Here is a 23,071-nt window from a genome sequence, read left to right on the forward strand (position 1 = left end):
GGATAGAGCCCTCCAAAATTGGCTTCCTGAAACATTAAAAAATGCAACAGACAATATAAATGAGATAAATCTGGTCAGGAGATTAACTCAGAATTTATCAGAAAAGCCAGGCTTTAAAACTGCAGTTTAATCTGATTAGAACAATATTAGCAAAAATAAAAACAGAAGTGAGCAGAAACAGACCACCATAAACTATTAAAACTCATCTTGTGGTAATGGTCCTAACTTCACATTTCTGTGATTGCTGAATCAGTCCCACTGACCTGGATGCCTTGAACACCCATGACTTCACATCAGTTGTTCCTTGTCCCCTTTCGCTTTCTTTACCATCTTGCCTGATTTAAAATTTTCAAGGAACTCAAAGGCTTGCATAGTATTTATGATCTTTTAGTTAGCTTAAGAAAGGTATTACAGGGAGATTCATTGGGCTCTTTGTCAAATTATGAGCCAATTTTGAATCTTAGATGGAATAGAGTGTATTATGCTTTATTCAGTACTTTTTCAGAGAAAGGAAAGGTGCTCCAGGGAAAAAGCAAACTCTTTAGACAGCAAGTTTTCCACTTTCCTTCTGGCACCATTTCTAGCAGAATAACACTGTCTTAAATTAGAGATTAGTAATTTATCGTTTCTTCTCATTTTTACATTTTTTCTTCATAATGGTTCTACATGATTTTTGTAGGCTGCTCTCAGATTCTCCAGCAAACACTTATATTCCCCCTTGATTCATTAAAAAATATTGCATCTCAGCCAATTTTGGCCTGCTTGTCCAATCCAAGAAGAAGCTGATCATTATTAGTCCCTGTTAATGACACATTTACAAGACAACTTAAGTGCTTTCCATATCTTATCACAGATATCTTTTCAATTATGCAGTAACAGCTTCTGATTCACATTTGACAGTCATGAAACTCAAATTGGACAGACAGTACTGTTTTAAGAGGTGTCAGAGCCAGAAAAACACCATGAGTGCACCACACTCGAAAAACCTTACGAATGTTCCCTAATTTCAGAGCAGGAGTAGGGAATGGACCGTACTCCTGACGTAAAGACGTAACTTCCCTCTTGAAAAGTATTACAGTACAGCATTTATTTATTTACAGTATTTTAACCCTCTCCTTAACAGTGTCTCAGGATGGCTTACAACATAATTAAACAAATAATAATTCAACAGAAGAAATACAACCAACATAATAAATTAAAATGAAGTAAAATGTGACTAAGCATGTTACTAAAAACTAGTTTAAAAAATTAAATATTAAAATGCCAGGCAAATAAAAAGGTTTTTACCTGGCGCTGAAAAGAATATAATGTTGGTGCCAGGCAAATGAAAGCAAGGGCTGTTTTATCTGGCCTGATGAGTCTTGCCTGGCACTAAAAGGGCTGATGGAAGGGAACAGGGAATGTTCCCTGTGGGCTTTAGAGTGTCCTTGGGCAAGACGCCCTCAGTGGCCCCCCTTCCATGGCCCATCTGCTTGTCGCTCCCATGGCACCTCAGTCCTATTGCCCCCTCTTGCCTTGGCTACTACAACTGCCTTGCTTGTGAACAGAAAGCGGCATCCGTGCCTTCTCTTCTTCACCACCACCACTGCCATCATCTCTGGGCCAAAGCAAAGCAGCTCAACAAAGAGGCTGCAATTATAAGGAGGAGCAGCAAGCCTGGAAGGCTTTAGTTGGTGTGGGTGTGCTGGGCATGTGAATGGGGCTCTGAGGCCAGCAGACCTTTCTGCTGGTGATGGAACAAATTAGAAATATGAATGCACAAAAGAAGCAGGGCCATTAACGTAAGTGCATGGCCTTTAACACCTAAGCATGGCTTCAAGAGAGCTGGTAGGAGCTTTACGGACGGCATGTTTTAAATCGAAGTTCTTCGTGTGTTGAATAAACTAACACTTAGCTACACGGTTTGTTTGTAAAGCATTGTATGCATAAAACCTGAACTGATTGGAGCAAATGTAATTTCACTGCCAAGCAGTTGCTTGGGTATAAACACAGCTTCTTGGCTATGTCAGCTGCATATTTTTGTGTCTGAGTGTGGACTACAGATCATGCTGCAACAAGGAACCCCTCTTGCTCTTTTCTGAAGGGGCATGGGGGAGGAAGGGTGGCAGACTCTGGGGTTCAGTTGGTCAAAAGCACCCTTGTAGATGGAATCTGAGATACCCTCAGGTCATTTTCTGTGCCCGTTTCATTTACTTTTCAATTCAATCCTTAGGATATTTGCTGTGTCTCTTAGGCTAAGAGGGGGCAACGTATAGATTTGCCATAGCTTTCCTCCCCAGGAGCAAGCGTCTTTTAATTTCTTGGCCGCAGTCCCCGTCTGTGGTGATCTTGGAGCTCAGGAAAATAAAATCTGCCACTACCTCCATTTCTTCCCCATTTATTTGCCAGGAAGTGATAGGACCAGATGCCATGATCTTAGTTTTCTTAATGTTGAGTTTCAAGCCAACTTTTGCGTTCTCCTCCTTCACCCACATCAAGAGGCTCTTTAGTTCCTCTTCCCTTTCTGCCATTACAGTGGTATCATCTGCATATCTGAGGTTGTATGTGAAATCATGATTAAATTAAGTAATGTGATAATAATAACTAGTGATGGCCAGCTTTAATTGATAAGGTCCAGTTGTAATCCCCAAACCCATCTGCTAATTAATGGTTCACACATATTTATAGTTAGACTGGTTTGTTTGTGGTATGATACTATAATAGAATAAAGGAAAGAAATATTAAATGCAGCATTCCCTTCTAAAAAGAAGTGATATCTTTTGTTTGGTAATTAAGAAGTTATTCTACCCTTTTTTCAGCAGTTTAGTTCAGCATATTTTTTGCTTCCAGTGTATAAATATCCTGTTCTAGCCACTGGTGCTGTGAGCCTCAAATCCCCATCTGACCAGTGCACTGTCTACCAGGTCAAGAACTCAGGTTTTCTTGACAGCAGAGGTGCTGTCTAATCACAGCATCCTGGAGAGCTCTGTGTGATAAGATGTTGCTTCCGCAACTGCGAGGCACCAGCAAGAGCTTGACAATTGCCCAGGTACCCCTTCCCCAGTTCCGTCCACCCAGACTGGGAGCAGCTCTTCAAACAACAGTGCCAGTGTAGAGTAGCTGAGAGATCCAAGATCCAGTCCCTCCATGTCAGTGGAGCTCACTAGGAGAGTTTGGGCCAGTCACTCACTCTCAGCCTAACCTACCTGCCAGAACTGTTGCAAGGACAAAGTGGAGAGGAGGAGCACTGTGTAAGCCACCTTGGGTTTTTGCAGAATAAAAGGCAAAATAGAAATAGAATGAATGAATGAATGAATGAATGGAGGTTAATTCTCAGCCATTTTAACTGTAGATGCAACAGACTGCACCCCCAGTCTGCCCTTCTACCCACATCAGGTGCCCTCCCTTTACGCTAGAGCCCCATCCCTAAATATGTGGAATATGTCCCTCCCCAAAAGGAAAAGTAAATGATTTAAAAATAAACATTTAATTATTTGTATTTAGGATACAACCCTATATGTATTTAGACAGAGAACAGTCCTACAACTCCTAACATGTTCAGTTGAGACGTGTCTGCAGACTGTGGGACTTTTTTCCTGTCTAGTCATGCCTAGGGATTGCACCCCTATGTGCTTCTGTAAAGTTTAATTGTTTCTTTCTAAGGGTGTTTTTCAGTTAAATATGTTGTTATCCTTTTTTTCGTGGCTCATTTTTGACAGGTTCAAATATTTTTGATGGCCTTTTCCTAGAAATTGTACTGTCAGATTGCCCAGTATGGAATAAAATGGATGGCGCAATAAACATAAAAGGAAGCCAACACACGCTTATGCAAGCATCTAATGTACTTTGCAGAGATGGAGCTATTATATGCAAATGCACTCTGTTAATGCACCTGCACTGTGATCAGCACAGCTGCTCTGTGAAATGCAGAGCCTGCTTAGAGCCAAGTACCTTGGCACCCATGGCAACTCCTACACAAATCTGCGACAGGGAGCATGAAGGTGTGTGCTGCCAGTGCTCATTCAGAGCAGATCGTGGAACGGATGTGCCGCAGAAAAGCAAATTGCGAGCTGGCTGCTGAAGTGCCAGTTTTATTATTACTATTATTAATTCTATTTCTGTATTTCCCAATAGCTAAAGCTCCCTGGGCAGTATAAAGCTATTAATAAAATAAAATATAAATCACAATAAAAGCATAACGTTACATTAAAAATTTAAAACCAAATGTTAACAACTCAAACAGTTAAGACAGCCTCGTACAGTTTGGGTACCTAAAAGAGCTTACAATACCCTGCTCTCATGCTTGACATAGAGGGCTGTCATGCCTGATTCTGCCTAATCTCAGGAGCAAAGTGGTGTCAGGCATGGTTACTGTTGGGATGGGGGACCTGAGTCCTGCATTGAGCAGTGGGGTCGGACCCTCTGTCCTTATAGATTCTTTCTAACTGTATGATGCTGTTCTAACCTGGCACCATCGAATAGTAAATATGGGACCAGGTGAGTCTCAGTGGGAAAATCATTCTAGCATTTGGGTACAACCACAGACAAGACCCTCCTCTTTGGTGCCCCAACCAAGCCTCTCTCAGGGGTGGCAATCAGAGGAAGGCCCCAGATATTGGTCAGTGTCTAGGAGAAGTGATCCATCAAGTATTGCAGTCCCAACTATAAAGAGCTTTGTAAGTTAAAACTAGTTCCTTGAATCATGCTCAGAATTGTAAAGGCTGCCAGTGCAAGGGGACTGGAATTGGGATTATGTGAAGGATTTTCTGATTCCAGTTATCAGTCTGGCTGCCACATTTTGCACAAGCTGCAGTTTATGAACAGTCTGCAGGAGCAGCCTCACACTGACTTGCATTGCAGTAGTCAAAAGCTTGGTGATTACTAGAGTGTAGATTATGTCCATGTCCCTGTCACAGGGGCATAATTGTGCCACCAGCCAAAGTTGGTAGAAGGTTCTCCCTGCCAAGGAGGTCACCCGTTCCTCAAGTGAAACTGCTTCTTCAGTGGGAGTGTCATCCCATGCAGAACTGGTTGACCATTTTCCATCTGGTCAGAGGAACCGCTTATCTACAGTGCCTCAGTCTTGTCTGGGTTGAGCTTCAGTTTGCTAGCCCTCAGCCAGGCCATCATCTCAGTCGGGCCCTGATTTGGCACATCCACTGCCTCACATGCAGGAGATGAAAAGGAGAATAGAGCAGCCTGCCATCAGCTTACTGATGGCAACACGTTCCAAAACTCTGGGTGACCCCACTCAGCGTTTTCATGTAGATTCATGAGGTATAAGACCGACTCCTGAGGAGCCCCATGCTGGACACTCCACTGGAGAGCTGAGCAGTTTCTCCCAAGAATTTCCTTCTGCAGCCAGTCATCCACCACAAAACCCGCTAGCTGCACTGCAGAAATCACCCAGAAGGCCAGTGGCATCAAAAGCCGCCCCGAGGCTTCGGCGAATGGGGCGGCATAAAAATGTTTAAAAAAAAAAAAAAGCCACGAGAAATCCAGACACATAAACATGGTCACACTGCCCTGTCTCCTTCACAATATAGTTCATCGCACAGTGCAACCCAAGCTGTTTCTGCTCCAAAACCCAGCCTGAACCCGACTGAAATGGATCCAGATGATCAGTATCTTCCCAGATTGCTGGGAGCTAGTTGGCTACCAGCTGCTCAAGGGCTTTACATTAATGTTAATGTTAAGGGGATGTTAACCACTGGCCTAAGTGTATAAAGGTCTTCTGCATCCAGAGAGGGTTTCTTGAGGAGTTGCATTGCCGCTGCCTCTTTAATGCAGCACAGCACTGCTCTCTCTCACAAGGAGGCATTGATCTTCACCTCCCTGGCCCGGCCTGCTGCTGCTTGCCTGCTAGCTTTTATCAGCCAAGAGGGGAAAGGATCCAGAATGGGTGTGGTTGCATGAACCTGTCCAAGTACCATGTTAACATCCTCAGGCTGAACCAACTGAAACTCATCCCATAAAACTTGACCCCAGTTACTGTGGGTACCTCACCTGATGCAGCTCCTATAAAATTAGAATTTAAGTCCCAGAGGATACAAGAGAGTTATTCCTGGAAATGGCTAGCAAACATATTAAAGCAGGGCTCAGATGGGTCTAGAATTTTCCTGGGACCAGCATCTAATAAGCCCTGGACAATCCTGAAAGCTCTGCTGGGCAGGACAGAGAAGACTCAAGAAAGGCAGTGAGATGTTTCTTTGCCTCCCTCACTGCCTCTAAATAGCCTGAAAACACTGGGATGTTTCCTTCGTCTGCAGTCAAGCTGTTTTCTCTCTGCTCCATGAAGCTCTGCTATGGGAAGGCTGCTCAGGAGTGATTGTATCCGCTATCTACATTATCTCTGTATGTAGATAGGAGTTGAGCAGGAGTTGAGCCGACTAGCCAGCCCTAGCGGCTGGATAAGCTCCAAGGGCCCTCTGGAAACCACCTGGATCCATTAGCCTCCAGGAAAGATGATCCTAAATGACCGTCATCCTTGCAGAGGGAGAAAGTAGCCATTTGTCTAAAGCTCCCTAGGCAGTGATCTGACCATGGCAAAGGGATCAGCTCAAAGTCCTTCTCCTTCAGGTAATTATCCCTGTGCCCGGCCAAAAACAAACTAACTAACTTACTAACTCACTCACTCACTCGAGTGTGCCCTGTTATGTGAGTTGGGCTGATGACATATTGAGACCGTATCATGGTTCTCGTGGAGTCCATGTGCAATTGAGCTGTGCCAGAAAGGGTGTCCTCAGCATGGAAGTTTACATCCCATGGAACTAATAGCCAGGGGGACCTCAGCATTGCCACGGGGACCACCGCTGGCAGCTCAGACTGGGAGTCTACTGGGCAGCAGCATGGGCAGTACTCCAGTGGAATCCCTCCTCTGTCCCACTGGCGCTGGACCAGATGCAACGCTTCGGAATGGGAGTCAGATGGGCCCGAGAGGGAGAGAATTCTGATAGAGGCAGCAGCCCCTCCTCTCTGGCTGTCGCATCTGCCCTGACACTGTACCAAGAACCCCTGTGCCGTGACTGAGAAAAACTAGCCCCATCCTGTCTGCCCACCCAGGTCTTGGGAATATATGCCCTGTTGGCCTCCTAAAGTTATGAAGTTTTGGGCCTGTCTGACATTTAAAAAGGGACCTGAGGGCAGGCTGATAAGGGCACCTACCAGACAGGCAAATGCAAGGAAGCCAGGAACACAACAAAGCCATTACTTGTCTGAACCATGTTCCCCTTACCTAGCTCTTTCTCCCAAGCTTAATGGAGAGTTCGTATTTCCCCCACATGTGAGTGTTCTCTTCCCCCCTGCAGATTAATAGTGGATATCAAATTAGGTTATGGTGATGCAGGATAAAGCTGCTGAAGAATATTGCATAGCAGCTCTTTCTGCATTTCACTTGAGCCCTGCTATGTTTTAAACTTGGGTAACATAGTGAAGCCCCGTGAAACACTGAGCAGTGCAGCCTCCGCGGAGGTTGAGTTTTATTTATTGAATATGAAAAACAGACTCTTGGAAGTTCTTTGCTACGGTGACAGCTTAAATATTTGATGGCTGTTCTAAAACAATTTAGCAATCAATACTTAAAGCAAAGACTGCACTTGTTTTTTAAAAGAATGTCAAAATTAAAATGACCTAAGGGAGAAAAAATACTGCCTAGAATTTGCTGCTGCATGATTTGGTGGGGGTAGTGGCCACTTGCCAAGGGCGAACTGGCAAGTGCATGGAGGAGAAATCTGACAACAGCTGAGTCATGATACTTGCATGAAACTTCCTTAGTTGATGGCAATATGCCTCTAAAAATCAGGGGTGGGCTACGTGCAAGCCACAGGATGCGCATGACTGCCCAGGGGAAGTTTCGTGACTCGCCTTGGGTCCTCGGCCTCCGTAGTGCAGCCTGCGCCCCTCGCACGCTGCCAGGTTCCCAGCAGCATCCACTCTTCACTTCCCAGCCTGCCAAACAGCTGTGAGGCGTGTGATTTTGCTGGGAACCAAAGTTTGTACCCTCCCCCATGCAGGAAGCAGGGAAGCTGCAGGCAAACTAGATGCACAAGGCTTCGTAAATATCCCATTTCTCTGCAGAACAGTGTTTCCCAAACCACTGAACAGCTGGTTAGTGGGCTGGAGCAGAGTGTTAGGCTTCACACACACCTTGTTTCTGTTGGAGATACAGCTGCATGGTCACTTCTAGTTGTAGTAGGAGAAGGACACACTCCCCAGAGAGTTCTGGAATTTCCAGGAAGACATCCCCATCTTATGAATGTCCACACTGGGCCACAGCAAAGGTAGGGGCAAATTCTGACCCTCCTGGGGCGTCATTTCTTTTCTGTTTTAGTCCCGACCTTTTTAACTTCAGTTCTGCTTATCACTGGAATGTATCCTTCAAGAGTTTATCCATAACTAAATTCTGCTCTGATGTTGAAAGAGGTTCTCACCCATCAACTCGCAAGTTGGAACATGTTCTGCTTCATGGACAGATGGAATTTGATCTCAGACCTGTATTCAGTATCCCTTGCTGTAGTTTGTGAACAATCAGGAACAGAGGTTCCTGATTGTTTACAAACTGCAGGAACTTGTGTTCTTCCAGCCATATCTTTTAACTATCTATAGTACTGTTGTACAGAAGTATTTATTAATTTGGTAGCCCCCTAGGTAAAATCAGAACCAATGCATTGCCAAAATAGAGGCAAAATAGGGTTCAGGATGAAAGTATCTGCCAATGGGACATGGCTGTAAGCCATTATGGGGATTCAACACAACCTTCCAGCCACACTTGTTGTGTGGCATAACGGTTAATGTTGACCTGGCACTTGAGAGATCTGAATTCTAGTCCCCACTTGGCCATGAAGATCATTGGATGACTTTGGGCCAGTCACTGACACTTAGCCTAACCGACCTCACAGTGTTGTTGAAAGGATAGAACAAAGAAGAGGACAACCATGTAAACCACCCGGGGTTCCTTGAAAGAGGAGAAAAAAGGCAGGTTATAAACGTAGTAATAATAATAACCAGAAGCATAAGGGGAATGTAAAAAGTGCCATTTTATTTGTGGACTACCCCGATGGCCTTCTGTTGCGATTCAGTCCTGTTATTCTATAACAAGCTAGTTTTCCACACAGGAAGTGAAGGTGGTTGTCAAATGGTTTGATTTTGAAATATCTGTCAAGACTTTTTCAAAAGAAAACTATTGCTACTTTAAAAATTAGTAAATACCCCTTGGAATAACTCTTTTTAGAAAGGTATTTGCCAGGTAGTCTTGTAAAAGGGAGTGTTGAAAAGCAGGATGAAAACTCAGCTTATTGCAAAGCTTTGTTTCACTTGGGTGCATGTTGCTTGCACCCATCACACTTTAACTTTTAAGTTTCTTCATAGGATTCTTCATTTATAGCAGTTGCCAAAAATCATCAGGCAAGGTCCTCAGACTCTAGTTTTAAGTTTTGTTTTCTAAGTCTCGTTTAAGAAACACAAACCTCTTCCTGTACACCAATTAAATCAGCAAGACCAGCCGAGACCGGTAATTAGCTAAGTATTCTGTGGGCTTATCTCACCATTAAAGAACTTTTGCAGTTGATTCAGCTGCTTAAGCAGGCCATTCTAAAGGTCATTCCTTACCATGTTCTCATTATATCTGGGCAGATTTCATTAAGGACTTCACACTTGCATGCTTGCTACTTGAAAAAGAGCCGGCTGGGGTGTTTATTTGCAAGAAGGCACAGTTTTCTAGACTTAACAATAGTTCAGAGTACAGGAATACTTTCTAATACACGGTCCTACTGCCATGAGAGTCAAGGAAAGCCAAAAGGTCAAGGGAGAGGTTAAGAAATGAGCAAGAGAGGGGACTTTTTGCTACTCAAGACACTGTATCCACAAAGCTCCCAGTGCTCTGCAGCTGTTTTTAAATAGAGGTGGCTCAGGCCTCCTGTACCTGCAGGCAAATCACACCTGCAATGACAAACAACACTTCAGTGGACCGCCTGGCCTCTGTTCTCAAGAGGACAGCTGTGAAACCTTCCCTTTTCAGCCGAGACTCCAACTTGGTTATTCCCCACAGAGTCTCCCAGATCTCTGACCTAAATGCATTTTATCCAAGGTCAAATCATACAGCTCCCAGGAAGCATCCAACTCCTCTGGGAAGATGGTGTTCAGGTTTCACCTTCATTATATTCCAAAGCTTGATTAATCATAGAATAACAGAGTTGGAAGAGGGCAAGAAGCCATTGGGTCCAACCCCCTACTGTTGCAAGACACCAACTTATACCCTCCCACTCACATGACAGTCTCATTCATCCTGAATGTCTCTAGTGTTGGACAGCCCACGACCTCTTTAGGCAAGTGGTTCCACTGTCGTATTGCTCTGGCGGTGAGGAAACTTTTCTTTATATCTAGCCTGAATCCGAGTTGTCGCACTGATTATTCCGTGTCCTACATTCTGGTTTTTGTGAGAAGTAAGCTTGACATTCCTCTTTGTAATAAGCTTTCAGGTACATATAAAGTGATATCATGTCCCTCTCAAACTTCCCTTCTCAAGGCTGAACATACCCAGTTCTCTCAGTCTCTCCTCATAGCACAATGTTTCCAAATCCTGGATCATTTTTGTTGTCGTCCTCTGAAGCCTAATTACTTGCATCTTTCTTAAATCTTGGTGCCCAGAACTGGACACAGTATTCTAGATGAGGTCTGATTAATGAATAGTATAGAAGAACTATTACTTGTTATGATTTGGAGGTGATACCTTATTAACGCATCCCAAAATAGCACATGCCCTTTTTGTGGCTGCATCACATTCTTGGCTCATATTTAGCCTGCTGTCTACAATAACTCCAAGGTTCTTTTCCTTTACGCTTCTTTTGAGTTACTTAGTCCCCATCTTGTATTGCTGTGTTTAGTTTCTTTTTCCTAAGTGGAGGACTTGGCAGTTGTCTCTACTGAATCTCATTCTGTTGCTTTCAGCCCAGCATATAAGCCCTGGATCTTCATTCTCTCTGTTTGCAGATCTGATTATCATTCCTTGTACTTCCTCCTCTAAACCATTGATAAAGATGTTGAAGAGCACTGGGCCCAGGACTGAACCATGCAGCACCCCACCTAGTTACCTCCACCCAGTTTGAGAAGGTGCCATTGATGAGCACTCTTAGTGTCCAATCTAGGAGCCAATTTTGGATCCACCTAATAGTTTTCTATCTGGTCCACATTTAGCCTCCTCCGAACTGGAAACTTCACCAAAGCTTGTTGGGCCAAGGACAGGAAGAGGCAAGGCATACTTTTAGTCTGAAGGCCAAACTGTTGTTGCTGTTGCTCTTGCCCCATTCCAGTGTTGGCAGAGCAACAGCAGAAGGGGTAGAGCCAGCAGAGCGGCATATAGCAGCTTAGAGTTCTTATCACCGGTGACTAAGTTCCACATTTTAGAACAGCATAAAGGGACTGTGATTCAAAAGCATTTAGCCTGATGATTTCCCTGCTTCACCCTATTGTAGCATCATCATCAGCAAGGGCCAAATGGTCAAACAGCTGTGCTTCCTCCCTCTGCTTTTTAAAGAAAGGAATATGTACCTTCTGGTATGCATACCTGCTCTATTGTCTAATCTGGCAGATAGGACCTTCCAAGTGGTGGCCCCTTATCTTTAGGACTTCATTTCCACAGTTATATGTGTGGACTCATCGCAGCTGGCTTTAAGAAAGACAGACAGACAGACAAGACACATTCATCCTGGTCTGCATTTAGTGCTTTAAAATTGCAGTTTATAGAGGTTATTTCTGTGTTTTTCTCATTTTGTATGCTGCCTTGTGAGGTCAATGCACCCTAACTATATGTAAATTTAAGAAATAACCTAATAAAATTAACTTAAAATTAATTAAAATTAACCTAAATTTGCTGTATGCATTAAAGTGCTGAAAGGATAATTACCTCCTCCCTTTGGTGCTAGTGTGTATTGTCCATTCTAGAGCATTTAAGTTAATTTTGATGAGGTCTGAAGACCAAGTCCTATAAGCAATGTGAAGGAGCTAGTTATGCTTAGCCCAGACAAGAATTTCTTGAGAGCCAATAGGATGGCATTCTTCCAATATTTAAAGAGCTGTCAGTGAAGGATGGTGCAACCAGTTTTATGTTGCACCAGAGGGCAGGACCTGCACTGAACCAATCAGTGACAAGACAAAGAATTTAGACTCAGCAACACTACTAGGAAGAATGTCCTGATGGTACAAGCTGTTCAGAAAAGGAACAGATATCTGCTTTTGAAGATGGTAAACTTCCTTCAGTGAAGGTTTTAAATCAGAGACTGAGTGATCATCTTCTGTAGTACTGGAACAGCAGGACTAGACAAGCTTTCCCCAACCTTGTGCCTTCCAAATTACAACTCCCAGCCTGGCCAGTGGTCAGGGATTATGGGAGCTGGAGTCCAAAATATCCAGAAGGTATCATGTTGGGAAAGACACAAGATGATCTTTGAGGTCACTTCCAGATGTACATCTCTATGACCAATTAATCAAAGGGTGTGTTACAGCCTAAAGTAGAATTTTTGAAGTTGTGAGATTTATGAAGAAACTTATCTTGCAGCCTCCTATATAAGCTACTCAGGAAACAAGATCAGGTATGGGAATTCCAACACTGCTGTAACAATATACATAAGTAGTGTAGCATAGTGACCATGGGTGTTGTGAGCTGAGTGCTCCCTCCCAGCAGTAACAGTCTCACTAATGTGCTTTGCCAAATGTCTTAATTTTACATGTAAGTCTCTGAGCATATGCAGAGCAGAATGTTGAACCCTCTCTGGCCTTCTTCACCCAGAGCTTTGCTCATGAATCCTTCTGCGCCTGTCCCTGCGGGGAAGAATGACGTGGAACTGGCCCTGCCTTCACTGCTCCCTCTGAGACCCCAGTTGGGCCACCCTGTGAGTGTGACGATGGACTATCGGGTCACCTCCTCAGGAGGCTGTCATTCCCCATCCGATAGACCCCCCATCTCTAAATCTTCCTCCTCAGGATGTTGCTCTTTCTTGTTCCCACCAGCGGGTTGACTGGGCTTCTCGGCTGCCCTTGAGCTAATTTCCCCCATAGCTGGCACAGGGCCTTGGACTGCAGCTGGAACTGGGTCCATTTCAACAATCATCTCATTTTCAGAGCCTGAGCCGTCAGCCCTGCTGGGAAAGGCCAGGTCCTGGCACACATCTGATTCTCAGAATTTGCGCTGTCAGTCCAGCCCACATGGTCAGCCTCCTGTGTGGGCCCCTGGAGTTCACGCGAATGCACATGCACGACAGTGGGCAGTATCCATGAGGCCCCCTGCAGTTCTGTTGTGCCAGGCTGATTCCTTTCGGTAAGCAGAGCCCACCACTTGTGGGGTGGAGGTTTAGCACTTCCAGGAGCAACTGCATACAGGATCGCTGCTGACTTGGCCCACTCCAGAAATAAGAGTTGTCACTCATTTGGGATCTTCTCTAAGGATCATTAAATCTTTGTTGTGCAGTGGAATTGGTGGGACCTACCAATTGCACAACAGAATCGACATGGGCATAAGTGCCCCTTTGTTGGCTGCACACTGACCTCAATCCCATGCTCAATTTCCTGAGAACAAGCCCTGTCAAACACAGGGAAGTGACAGAGCTGTGGTGTAAGAGGCTCGCAATGACTTTTTCAATACATAAGTTATGTTAGAACACGTAAAGCCCACTTTTCCAACAAAACAGTAATCTAGGCCATTGGATAATGCAGCAGGACCCCCATATCTGCTGGCTCAGTTATGGTGGTTGTCCTCAGCCCAAAAGAAATGTCACAATGTGCCTTCTGTTAAGTGAAAAAAACCCAGGCAGGGCCCAACACCAGTCTCCCAAAACACGTGGGAAGAAAACCAGGGCACAATCAGAATGAACTTCAGTGTCTCTGCAGCAGTGCTCAGAGTATGGGAAACAAACAACGTGGACATGAGCTCACAGTGCATGACAGCAATTGCAATCTTAGAGGAAGAAGTGATACTTGGTGAGATGACTCACATGACTGGCACGCTAGAATTGATGGTGAAAACCTGTTCAAGAAAAATAGCAAGGACAGAAAGGAGTCACACTGTACGTAAGAGACACACTCACCTGCACAGAAATACAAGAAGAGGAACTTAGTAGCCCAGTTGAAAGCATCTGGCTTAAAGGAGGCGAAAAATAGGAAAAGCATAGTTACTGGCATCTCTTACCAACCACCCAGTCAAAAAGAGGACAAGGATGCAACCTTCCAGAAGCAACTTGCCATCATTTCCAAGAAGAATGATGTAGTCGTCATTGGGGAATGAATATCTGTGGCCCCTTCCAACTCTACGAGTAGTATTCTATGATTGTATGAAAATTTTTGATTTAATGGGGAAATAGAAAATTGTATTCTGAGAATGAATAAAATTGTGAAAAAGGAAATCTACATATCATATAGCGTTCACTATTAACTGCAGTTTCAGGCATCCACTGGGGGCTTGGGTCCAATCCACACAGATGCGATTTTCTCACCTTTAAGTGCTGAACTGACGCTTTTCAGTATCCTGAACCTTTTCAATACTTCCCTGCTCTCCAGCTACTCCAGAGAGGGGAGATAGTAACTTCTGGCCCTTTTGCAGGTCCTTTCGGAGTGGTTGCTGCTGCATAATGCTACCTACTCCCCTTCACAGCTCCAGATTGACCAAGCAAGACCACACATGTTAGATAAACATTAAGTGCATACCTGCAGAAAACTGGAGAGGGACAAGTCCAATTGCCAGTTTTTGAGGCACTGAAAAAGAACAAGTTAAAAGCTGGGAAATGAAAGGGGGTAGTGATTGGAACAAGGAGGAATCCAGGACATGAACACACACGGGTTCTGCCACAACTCCTTAGGGTGTTATGTTGGAGCTGGCTGGAGGACTGCAAGGGAGAAGAATTCATGGCAAACCTGATCTTGTTTTGGCCAAACCACCAAGCCACCTTGGCCTATTCCAGCTTAGCAAGATGTGCAAACCCATTCAGTACATCTGAGCCAAACACCTATGGTCAATCTTTACTATGGATTAGGGAAACAAGACCATATCTTAAATTCAACCCAACGTAGCTTATAACTAAACAGAAGTAAGCATCTGCAACCACATTGTAGCTGTGCTGGAGGAAAAGAAGGGAGTAGGGAGTTCCCACGTGCAAGACTCATCATGCAATGTGGAACCACAGTTTGGTATTACTTTCAGACTATGATGAATTGCCCTACAGGTTCAGCCATGATATACTAAGGACCACAATCAATGAGTTTGCTTGTCGTCATTCCTCATAATTTGCTACCTTGTTGTGCTATAGTCTTCCTTTATTCAAGCAAAACTTTCCACTTTATTTCAAGGTCAAACTGAAAGAAGCTGCAAGTGCAGGAAGTCCTTTCTTCTAAACCATGTCTCTTTTGTGAGCTCACTCTGAACACTCCAGAATGGTACAGAAATGCTATGTAAGGACTCCTGAAAATGGAGAAGGGCTTCACAGGGTAAAATTATAATCCAAAATATTTTAGACTAATCTCTTTATGTCCTCGGCAGAAGTGTTTTGAGCACTGCAACGTTTTCCAAAAACACCTGTTTGTTGTTCTGAAGTTGCTTTATTTTATTTGTAGAAGACATGCTAACGCCACAGCTGTTCCTGCTGATAAAATGGAATTTTCAGTTGTGCTGAGTGCCAGGAGGGTAATCGGTGCCTCAGCCTTCTGCCTGAATTAATTCATTTCTTGGCTCAGATGCCTTCCATCTGTAATTAAACATGAGACACGGGCTTTTCATTTCACCTCTCCTGCTGTACATGTACAACTTCAACGTCACTATTGCAGTTTAAGGCACAAAAATAAAGCTGGCAGACAAACTGGGTCTAGTAGCATAAGCTATTTTGAAAAACTTAATTGGCGATTTTAAATTGGTCCATTTAGCATGCGTGAGCTAACAGCATGGGTTATGTCTGTGTCTGAGGTTATACAAGAAATGGGCAGGAGGTTTCATTTTACCATCTTCTTACAGCATAGCTATTGATCACTGGGCAAAGGTTCATTGCTGTCACCACAATGCCAAGAGGCCCTAAAAAGGCTCCCAGACACTTACTTGGGGGTGGAGAAAAAGTGTGGAGAGAGGACATGAGCAGAGGTTGCTAGGCCCTGCCATGTCTTCATTTCTTCTATACAGTATTGGACTGATGAAACCTGGTGGCAGCAAACGCATGATCAGTCAATGGTATGTCCTCTCTGGGTTTCAGCCTGAACATTAAAGTGGGGATCCATGATGCCCAACCCACTTAGGAGTAGGGTTCAGCACCATGGATAACTCCTTTACATTCCAGACTAGAACTTAGAGCAAACATTAGAACTACCAGCCATCGGTTGTACTTAGACTTGGTCACAGAGAGAAATGGGAACTAAGAGATTGTGCCAAAATATTCTCAGCAGTGGTTGTTTTTACAGAGGGGTTCAGCACATAGAGGGAAGGGGTCCCCAAGGGACAGCTGAGGGCAGTGGAGCAGCAGCAGCAGCAAAGAAATGATGCAAATACTCAGGAGGTGCATGTGCTTGGTGAAACTGAACAAGCCTATGTAGCCTTGCATATCAGCAGAGACTGATGTATCTGATGTCAGCAGGGCAGTGATTCCACTCGCTTAGTCTGAACCTTTTAGAAGCTGTTCATGGTGCTGAATTGAAGCCCAAAAATAGGTGTGGAACCAAGAATAGCTCCTTAAATTCAGGCTGAAACTCAAGAGCAGCTTCTCTGCCCTCAGACCACCAGCCACTGCTGCATGTCTGGCCGAGTCCTGGCCGATTCTTTTCTGCATATGAACTGGACGGTTCTTTGTCATTTTCAGCTTCTGAGTGGTATATAATGGGGTGGATGCTTGACTGTATTTTGTGGCCTGCCACTCACTACCCATGGGTGTCCTCTTGCAGCTCTCAAACACCTGATATTTACTGGATGTTGAGCAAGTCTGGATGCCCCAGTATGTAACTCAAATATGCGCTGCCACCTGGGTTCAAATAATACTCTATGACAACTTCTAGCCAGGGCTTGCATATTCATAATGGTGGCTGGCATGCGCCACAGCATTCTTTAAATAGCGCACGATGGGTGTCGTGTTATGCAGACTGGCCCTATGCTGATGTTATCTCTAAACCAGGTCACAGTTCCAATATGACATTCTAGTTAAGAAGAAGTTCTTCTCTAGGAGAATCATGAATGGTTTTGTTGACATCAGCAAAGACAACTGCAATGAGAAAGAGCTTGTATCCTGAGAGTTCACTATGAAATCTCATCTTCCTTGTGTATGAATGAGGACAGTACATGTTGCTGGATGAACAACTTTGCAAAAGAACATTGAATCATCATTGCAATTTCCATTCTCATTCAATCCTGCTTAAGGCATGTTAATTATTTTTTAAGATCCACCAAAATCTCCAATCTTGGTCCTTTAGGTCAAGGAGTCCCTCTCCCTTTTCAGTTGATAACAATGAACATCAAACTTCATCATATAGAAGGCAGGTTCCTCATGAATCTGGGTCAAAAAGTAATTTATTTGAAATGAACTCCTTTGTAAAATGCAATTATTTTCAAATATACATATGGGCCAGGATATTCTGTATTGTAATTTGCCCAGAGGAGTTTAGATAATAGATTTTTCCCCACTTGAAATTTACTTGTTTCCAGCTACCATGTTTTATCGAGCCACATTTTCGAGGCAGTGAAGCTGTCCTTTTGAAACTATGTTTGGTGCCCTCCAAACCAAACTCACAAAAGAATTGCATAGGAGAAAAAGGACAGCGCTTCTATTCATGGCAAAATATGGGCAGTTGTTGAAGAAGAGGAAATGGTTCTGGCTTCCATTTTTGTTTTTTGATGCACGCACTTGAGATGAAATGGAAAATTATTTTTTCTTCTTCATGAACTCTTTGCATCACACACATGGGGTTTGCCACAGAGTGCAAGGCCAGACCCGGGGAAGCTTCTAGAGCTCACTGTCACGGAGTGGGCAGGCGCTCTGGTCCACCCCTTCCGGGGGTCCAGATAAAGGGAGAGGGCTCTTGCCCACTCCCTCAGTTCATTTTCGACCACACACACAGGGGCTCCGTGATCGGAACCTCTGCTGATTGAGCTCATGCTCCAGCTGATCCCTCTCCTTCTTTCCCTCTTCAAAAACATTTTTTAAAAATCTTTCTAATAACATTCTGTTTTTCCTACCTTTTTTCCTGAGTCTGCCTCTCTCCTTCGAGGCACCTCTCGCTGCCTGTCCTCTATCTGCAAGGAAGGGAAACAAAGATTTACTCTCTCTTTCTTCCTCGTGCCTCCTCCTCCTCCTCACTTTGCTCCACATGGCCGACCCGGCTTTCCACTCCTGCACCTCGTGCGCGGCTCGCCTTCCTGCCACAGACGGCCATTCCCGCTGCCTCCTCTGCCTCGGCGAGGGACACATTGTGGAGACCTGCCGGCACTGCCAGGCTTTTAAAAAGCAGACTCGCCAGCAAAGGGCAGATCATCTCAAGTTTGTTCTCTGGAAACGTGCCTTGAGCGTTGTGGACTCCTCAGGATTGGACACCGAGAAACTGCCATCTCCCAAGGAGACCACATGGGCAGCCAAGCCCCGCAAGAAGAGGGTTGCCGCTGCCGCCACCCCTGCTGCCGAACCTCCAGAGGAGTCTGCAGGACCCTCAGCTGCCACCAAGCGAAACAGGCACCGTGCCACCACGTCCGCTGCACCACTGGCCGTTTCGCCGCTCACCAGCCGCCCTTGCACGCCAGACCCCGGGTTCCCCCTGGACGGATCCCCGGTGGCGCATGCAGCAGACTCCCCTGCGAGCCACGTGAGACCACCCAGACCCAGAGAGCCATCGCCACAGCGCAGCGCACCTGATGCAGGGGACACATTGCCTCCATCCACCACCTCGCCAGGCCCCTGCTTCTCCATCTCGCCGCTGCCAGCCATGGCTCATGGCCAGGACACCAGAGGACTCTGGGGATCGCCCTGCTCCTCCTCCCCCAGTTGGGATGGATCATCGCCATGGTCGCCAGCATCCACATGCTTGGCAGACTGGTCCAGGTCCCCAGACCCACCCACGCCGGCCCCAGATCGGCATCACCACCGCCACCCAGAGCGGGGGCACTCTGGCTCCTCCAGCCGCGCCAGAACTCCCACTCTGTGCCACCGCCAGCGCACCAGACCTGCCTTGCCTCGATCCTGGCCTCGTGCCGACTGCAGCTGCCCTCGTTCCGCATCGGACCCAGGTAATCGCTGCCGTGCACCTGTGCGCCCTCGACGTCGGGAGTGCACCAACGCACTGGCCAGCGAGGGAAGCCGCCAGCACAGTCCCTTGGCGTGGCACACGTGGGCACAGCATGCCGGGGAGGCCATTTCCCCCCACCGATCCCGCACTCATCCCCGTGAGGACGGCCTCAGCCACAGCTCCAGCCCTGACGCCCACCAGCAGCGCACTATGGAGCCTGACCTGGCCTGCCTGGCCAGAGGAGCCCACCACCAGGGTGGCCCTCGATGCCCCTCACGCAGCCCCTTCCAGCTGCGACAGAGCCACTCACCGCCTTCCCCAGGAGGGCCCTCTGTACGCGACCGGCGCAGATCGGCCTCAAGGGAGTCAGATCAGAGTCGCTCCCCCTGCTCAGCCCAGTTGCTCTCCCCAGCCTCCCCCCACTGCTCCCCTGATGCTGAGCCACTGGATCAGGACCCGACCATGTCACCCGCAGGGAGGGGGCACTTCGCTGACCTGGTCCTCCGCATGGCAGGCCACCTGGGCCTCCAGACATCAGAGGTGCCCGAGGTGGACCCTGTCTTTGATGCCCTGTCTCCACAGCGCTCAACACCGGTATCCATCCCCCTGCTACCAACCCTCCTGCGCACAGTGCGACAATCCTGGAAGGCCCCCGCTGTGGCACTCTCCACCTCACGCAGGATCGAGTCCACTTACAAGGTGGCTGACAAGACCCTGTCCTTCCTCCACCAACACCCCAGGCCTAATTCTGTTACGGTGGAGTCCATGCGAGGGACCTCCCAGAGTGACCAGTCCATGCCTGTGGACAAGGAAAGACGCCGCCTGGACAGTCTGGCCAAGAAGGGCTATGCCGCCTCCTCCCTGGGCATATGTGTCTCCAACTACGAGGCCTCCATGGCCAGGTACCAACTTCTGCTCTGGAAAGAGATGGCATGCATGGCAGCACACCTGCCTGATGACCTGCGCCATGCCGCTCGCCTAGTCCATTCCGAGGCGGAGAAGTTGTCCAGGTATCAGATTGAGGCAGCCAGGCACCACGTGGATTGCGATGGCAAGGCAATGCTGTCGGCCGTGGTGATCCGCCGCCACGCCTGGATGCGATCTGCGAACCTCCCCCAGGAGACACGGTCCCAGATCGAGGACCTGCCCTTCGATGGGGAGTGGCTGTTTAGTGCGCATACCAATGAGTGTGTGGACTCTCTTCATAAGGCACGCACCACTCCCAAGTGCATGGGGTTTCCGCCTCCCACGCCGCAGCGTAGGTGGCAAGGGACCCCTTCCACCTCTAGCTGCCGCCCCTTCTCGGACTGCTCACTCTACCCTAAGCAGACGGCTCCTGCCAAGAGGCACGGTGCCCAGCAACGCCATAGACTCCTGCCCAGGTGCCAGGACAACAGGCGCAGGCAATGAGATCCAGGCCTAGACAGCCCCATCCTACTGCCCCCCCACCCCTCCACAGCTTCACACACCACCTAGCACAGCTCCTCCCAGCATGGGAGAGTATCACCTCTGACTCCCAGGTCCTTTCCATAATTCCCCAGGGGTATAAGATAGAATTTGATACCCTGCCTCCACTAGGCTGCATCAAGGTCATGCCGTCTTCACCCGACCCTGATGGCGGAGGTTGAGGCCTTGTCCAAGGGAGTGATACAACAGGTCTCCTCGGACCTGCCCAGGGGGTTCTATTCCCAGTACTTCACAGTATCCAAATGCAACAGGAGGCTTATGCCAATATTGGCCCTCAGAGGTGTCAGCAAGTTTATCACAACCAAGAGGCTCAGAATGGTCACCTTGCAAGGCATCCTCCCTCTGCTTAGGCAGGGGGACTGGTTCACCACCATCAACCTTAAGCATGCCTGTTTTCATTTAACGATACACCAGGCCCATAGGTATTTCCTCTGTTTTCCAATTGGCCAGTAGGCATTGCAATTCTCCGCCCTCACTTTCAGCTTGGTCACCACCCCCTGGGCAAACTCATGGTGGTGGTCCATGTCCACCTCAGCCGCCAGGGCGTCCAGGTCTTCTCTTATTTGGGCTCCTGGCAGCCCCTCCAAGGGAGGACCTCCCATGAGAGCTGCATGCTACATGCTCTCTCCTGCAGGGCGCCTCATCCATAGCGACAAATCTGTCCTCTCCCCTACACAGTCCACCCTCTTCATAGGGGCCCGCCTGGACTCCAGTTTCACCAGGGCCATTTCCTCCACAGCCACAGGCAGAGGCTCTCACCTCACTGGCCACGTCCATCAGGACTTTGGCATACTCCGCTGCCAACCCCATCCAGAGGCTGCTAGGCCTCATGGTTGCCATGGTGTCAGTGCTGCAACACGCATGCCTCTGGATGAGACCTCCCCATCACCACTCTGTCCCTGCCCCCTGTGGCCAGGCAGTCCCTCCATTAGTGGGGTGCCATCAGCAGAGCCCTCCAGAACCCTCCATCATGGTCACAACAGATGCCTCAAATACAGGCTGGGGCGCCCACTGTCGTGACATTTGTGCACAGGGCCTCTGAGAATCACACGAGTCGCATCTCCACATTGACCTCCCTGAGATGCTGGCAGTATGCAAGGCCTTCGCCTCCTTCCAAACCTCCCTCAGGGGCGCCACGTTCAGATAGACACAGACAACACCAACGTCATGTACTACCTGGACAGAGAGGGCGGGACTCAATCCACCCACCTGTCAACCCTCATGCCCACTGTCTGGGACTGGTGTATCGAGAGGGATAGCACCACCACCTCCTAAAGTCACCTCCTCCTCCCACATCAACTGGGACATTGTCCTCCTGGCCTTCTTTCCCAACCCTGCCACCCCGATAGAGGCCACATTGCACCTCCTCAACGTCCACAGGGCCCTTGCTTTCCGCAAGGCCAGGACTGAGCCATTCTGGTGTTCTACCTGCCCATTTGTATGCTATGAAGGACAGCACAGAGGAGAACCTGTCTCAGCCTAAAGACTCTCGAAGTGGCTCTGCAGCACCATTTCCCTGGCTATGAGATCAACCTCCTTGCATGCCTCCACATGCACTCCACTCGCACAAGGGCCATGTCAGCTGCCCTCCTGGCTGGCATCCCATTACAGGACATCTGCAGAGCCTCTACCTGGCTCGCACCATCAACCTTCATTCAGCACTACTGGCTAGATGTCCGTGCCAGGCAAGACTGCACATCCGGCGGGGCAGTCCTCTCTGCAATCCTCCGGTGACGCTAGCCCCTCCACCATGAACGGTAAGCTTGCTAGTTGTCCATATATGTGATGCACCGGGACCACGTAGAAGAAAGGCAGGTTGCTTACCTGTAATTGTCGTTCTTCGCGTGGCCATCTGTGCGTTCACACAGCCTGCCCTCTGCCCCCTTGGCTGTCATCAGCCTCACGTGACCCGCACCACTTGCTTGGCACAGGGTGCAGCCTCTATGCCTTTCTCTTACATTCTGTGACTCCCACTCATGCACAGGACAATGCAGTTTTCAAGGCAACTAAGGGAATGGGTGGGAGCCCCTCCCTTTATCCGGACCCCTGGACGGAGCAGGCCGGGGCTCCCACCTACTCCATGATGCTGAGCTCTGGAAGTTTCCTCCGATCTGGCCTTGCACTCCGCGGCAAAGCCCATATGTGTGAGTGCACAGATGACCACTCAACAGGTAAGCAACCTGCCTTTCTTCCATTTTGCTCTCTCACCATTCATGCCTTTTCTGTCTTTTACATGCCACGTTGAATAAATACGAATACCTTGAACATTGCCTCTTTAAACACAAGGTGCACAACCAAGGTGAAGGAATGTTGATTAGACTCTCATAAACACTTTCTATTCAGCTTCGTACAGAATGAATTGCAAACTGTTAAGAACAACTAACCAAACTATAACCTG

General features: G+C 47.3%; 2 protein-coding genes across 6 annotated transcripts in view; both read left to right on the forward strand.

Moving 5' to 3' along the window:
* The window catches only part of GHR (growth hormone receptor), a 165,113-nt gene that overhangs the window by 77,891 nt on the left and 64,151 nt on the right, over positions 1-23,071 (forward strand). The window lies entirely within an intron of this gene.
* LOC123031459 (serine/arginine repetitive matrix protein 1-like) lies at positions 2,422-21,341 on the forward strand. The gene has a single exon (XM_044446466.1). It carries the CDS (start codon positions 18,298-18,300, stop codon positions 20,614-20,616), a length of 2,319 nt encoding a protein of 772 aa, XP_044302401.1. The 5' UTR covers positions 2,422-18,297; the 3' UTR covers positions 20,617-21,341.

The sequence above is a fragment of the Varanus komodoensis genome, unplaced genomic scaffold (assembly GCF_004798865.1).
Source record: "Varanus komodoensis strain SLA01 unplaced genomic scaffold, ASM479886v1 scaffold5, whole genome shotgun sequence".
In the NCBI taxonomy this organism is placed as follows: Eukaryota; Metazoa; Chordata; class Lepidosauria; order Squamata; family Varanidae; genus Varanus; species Varanus komodoensis.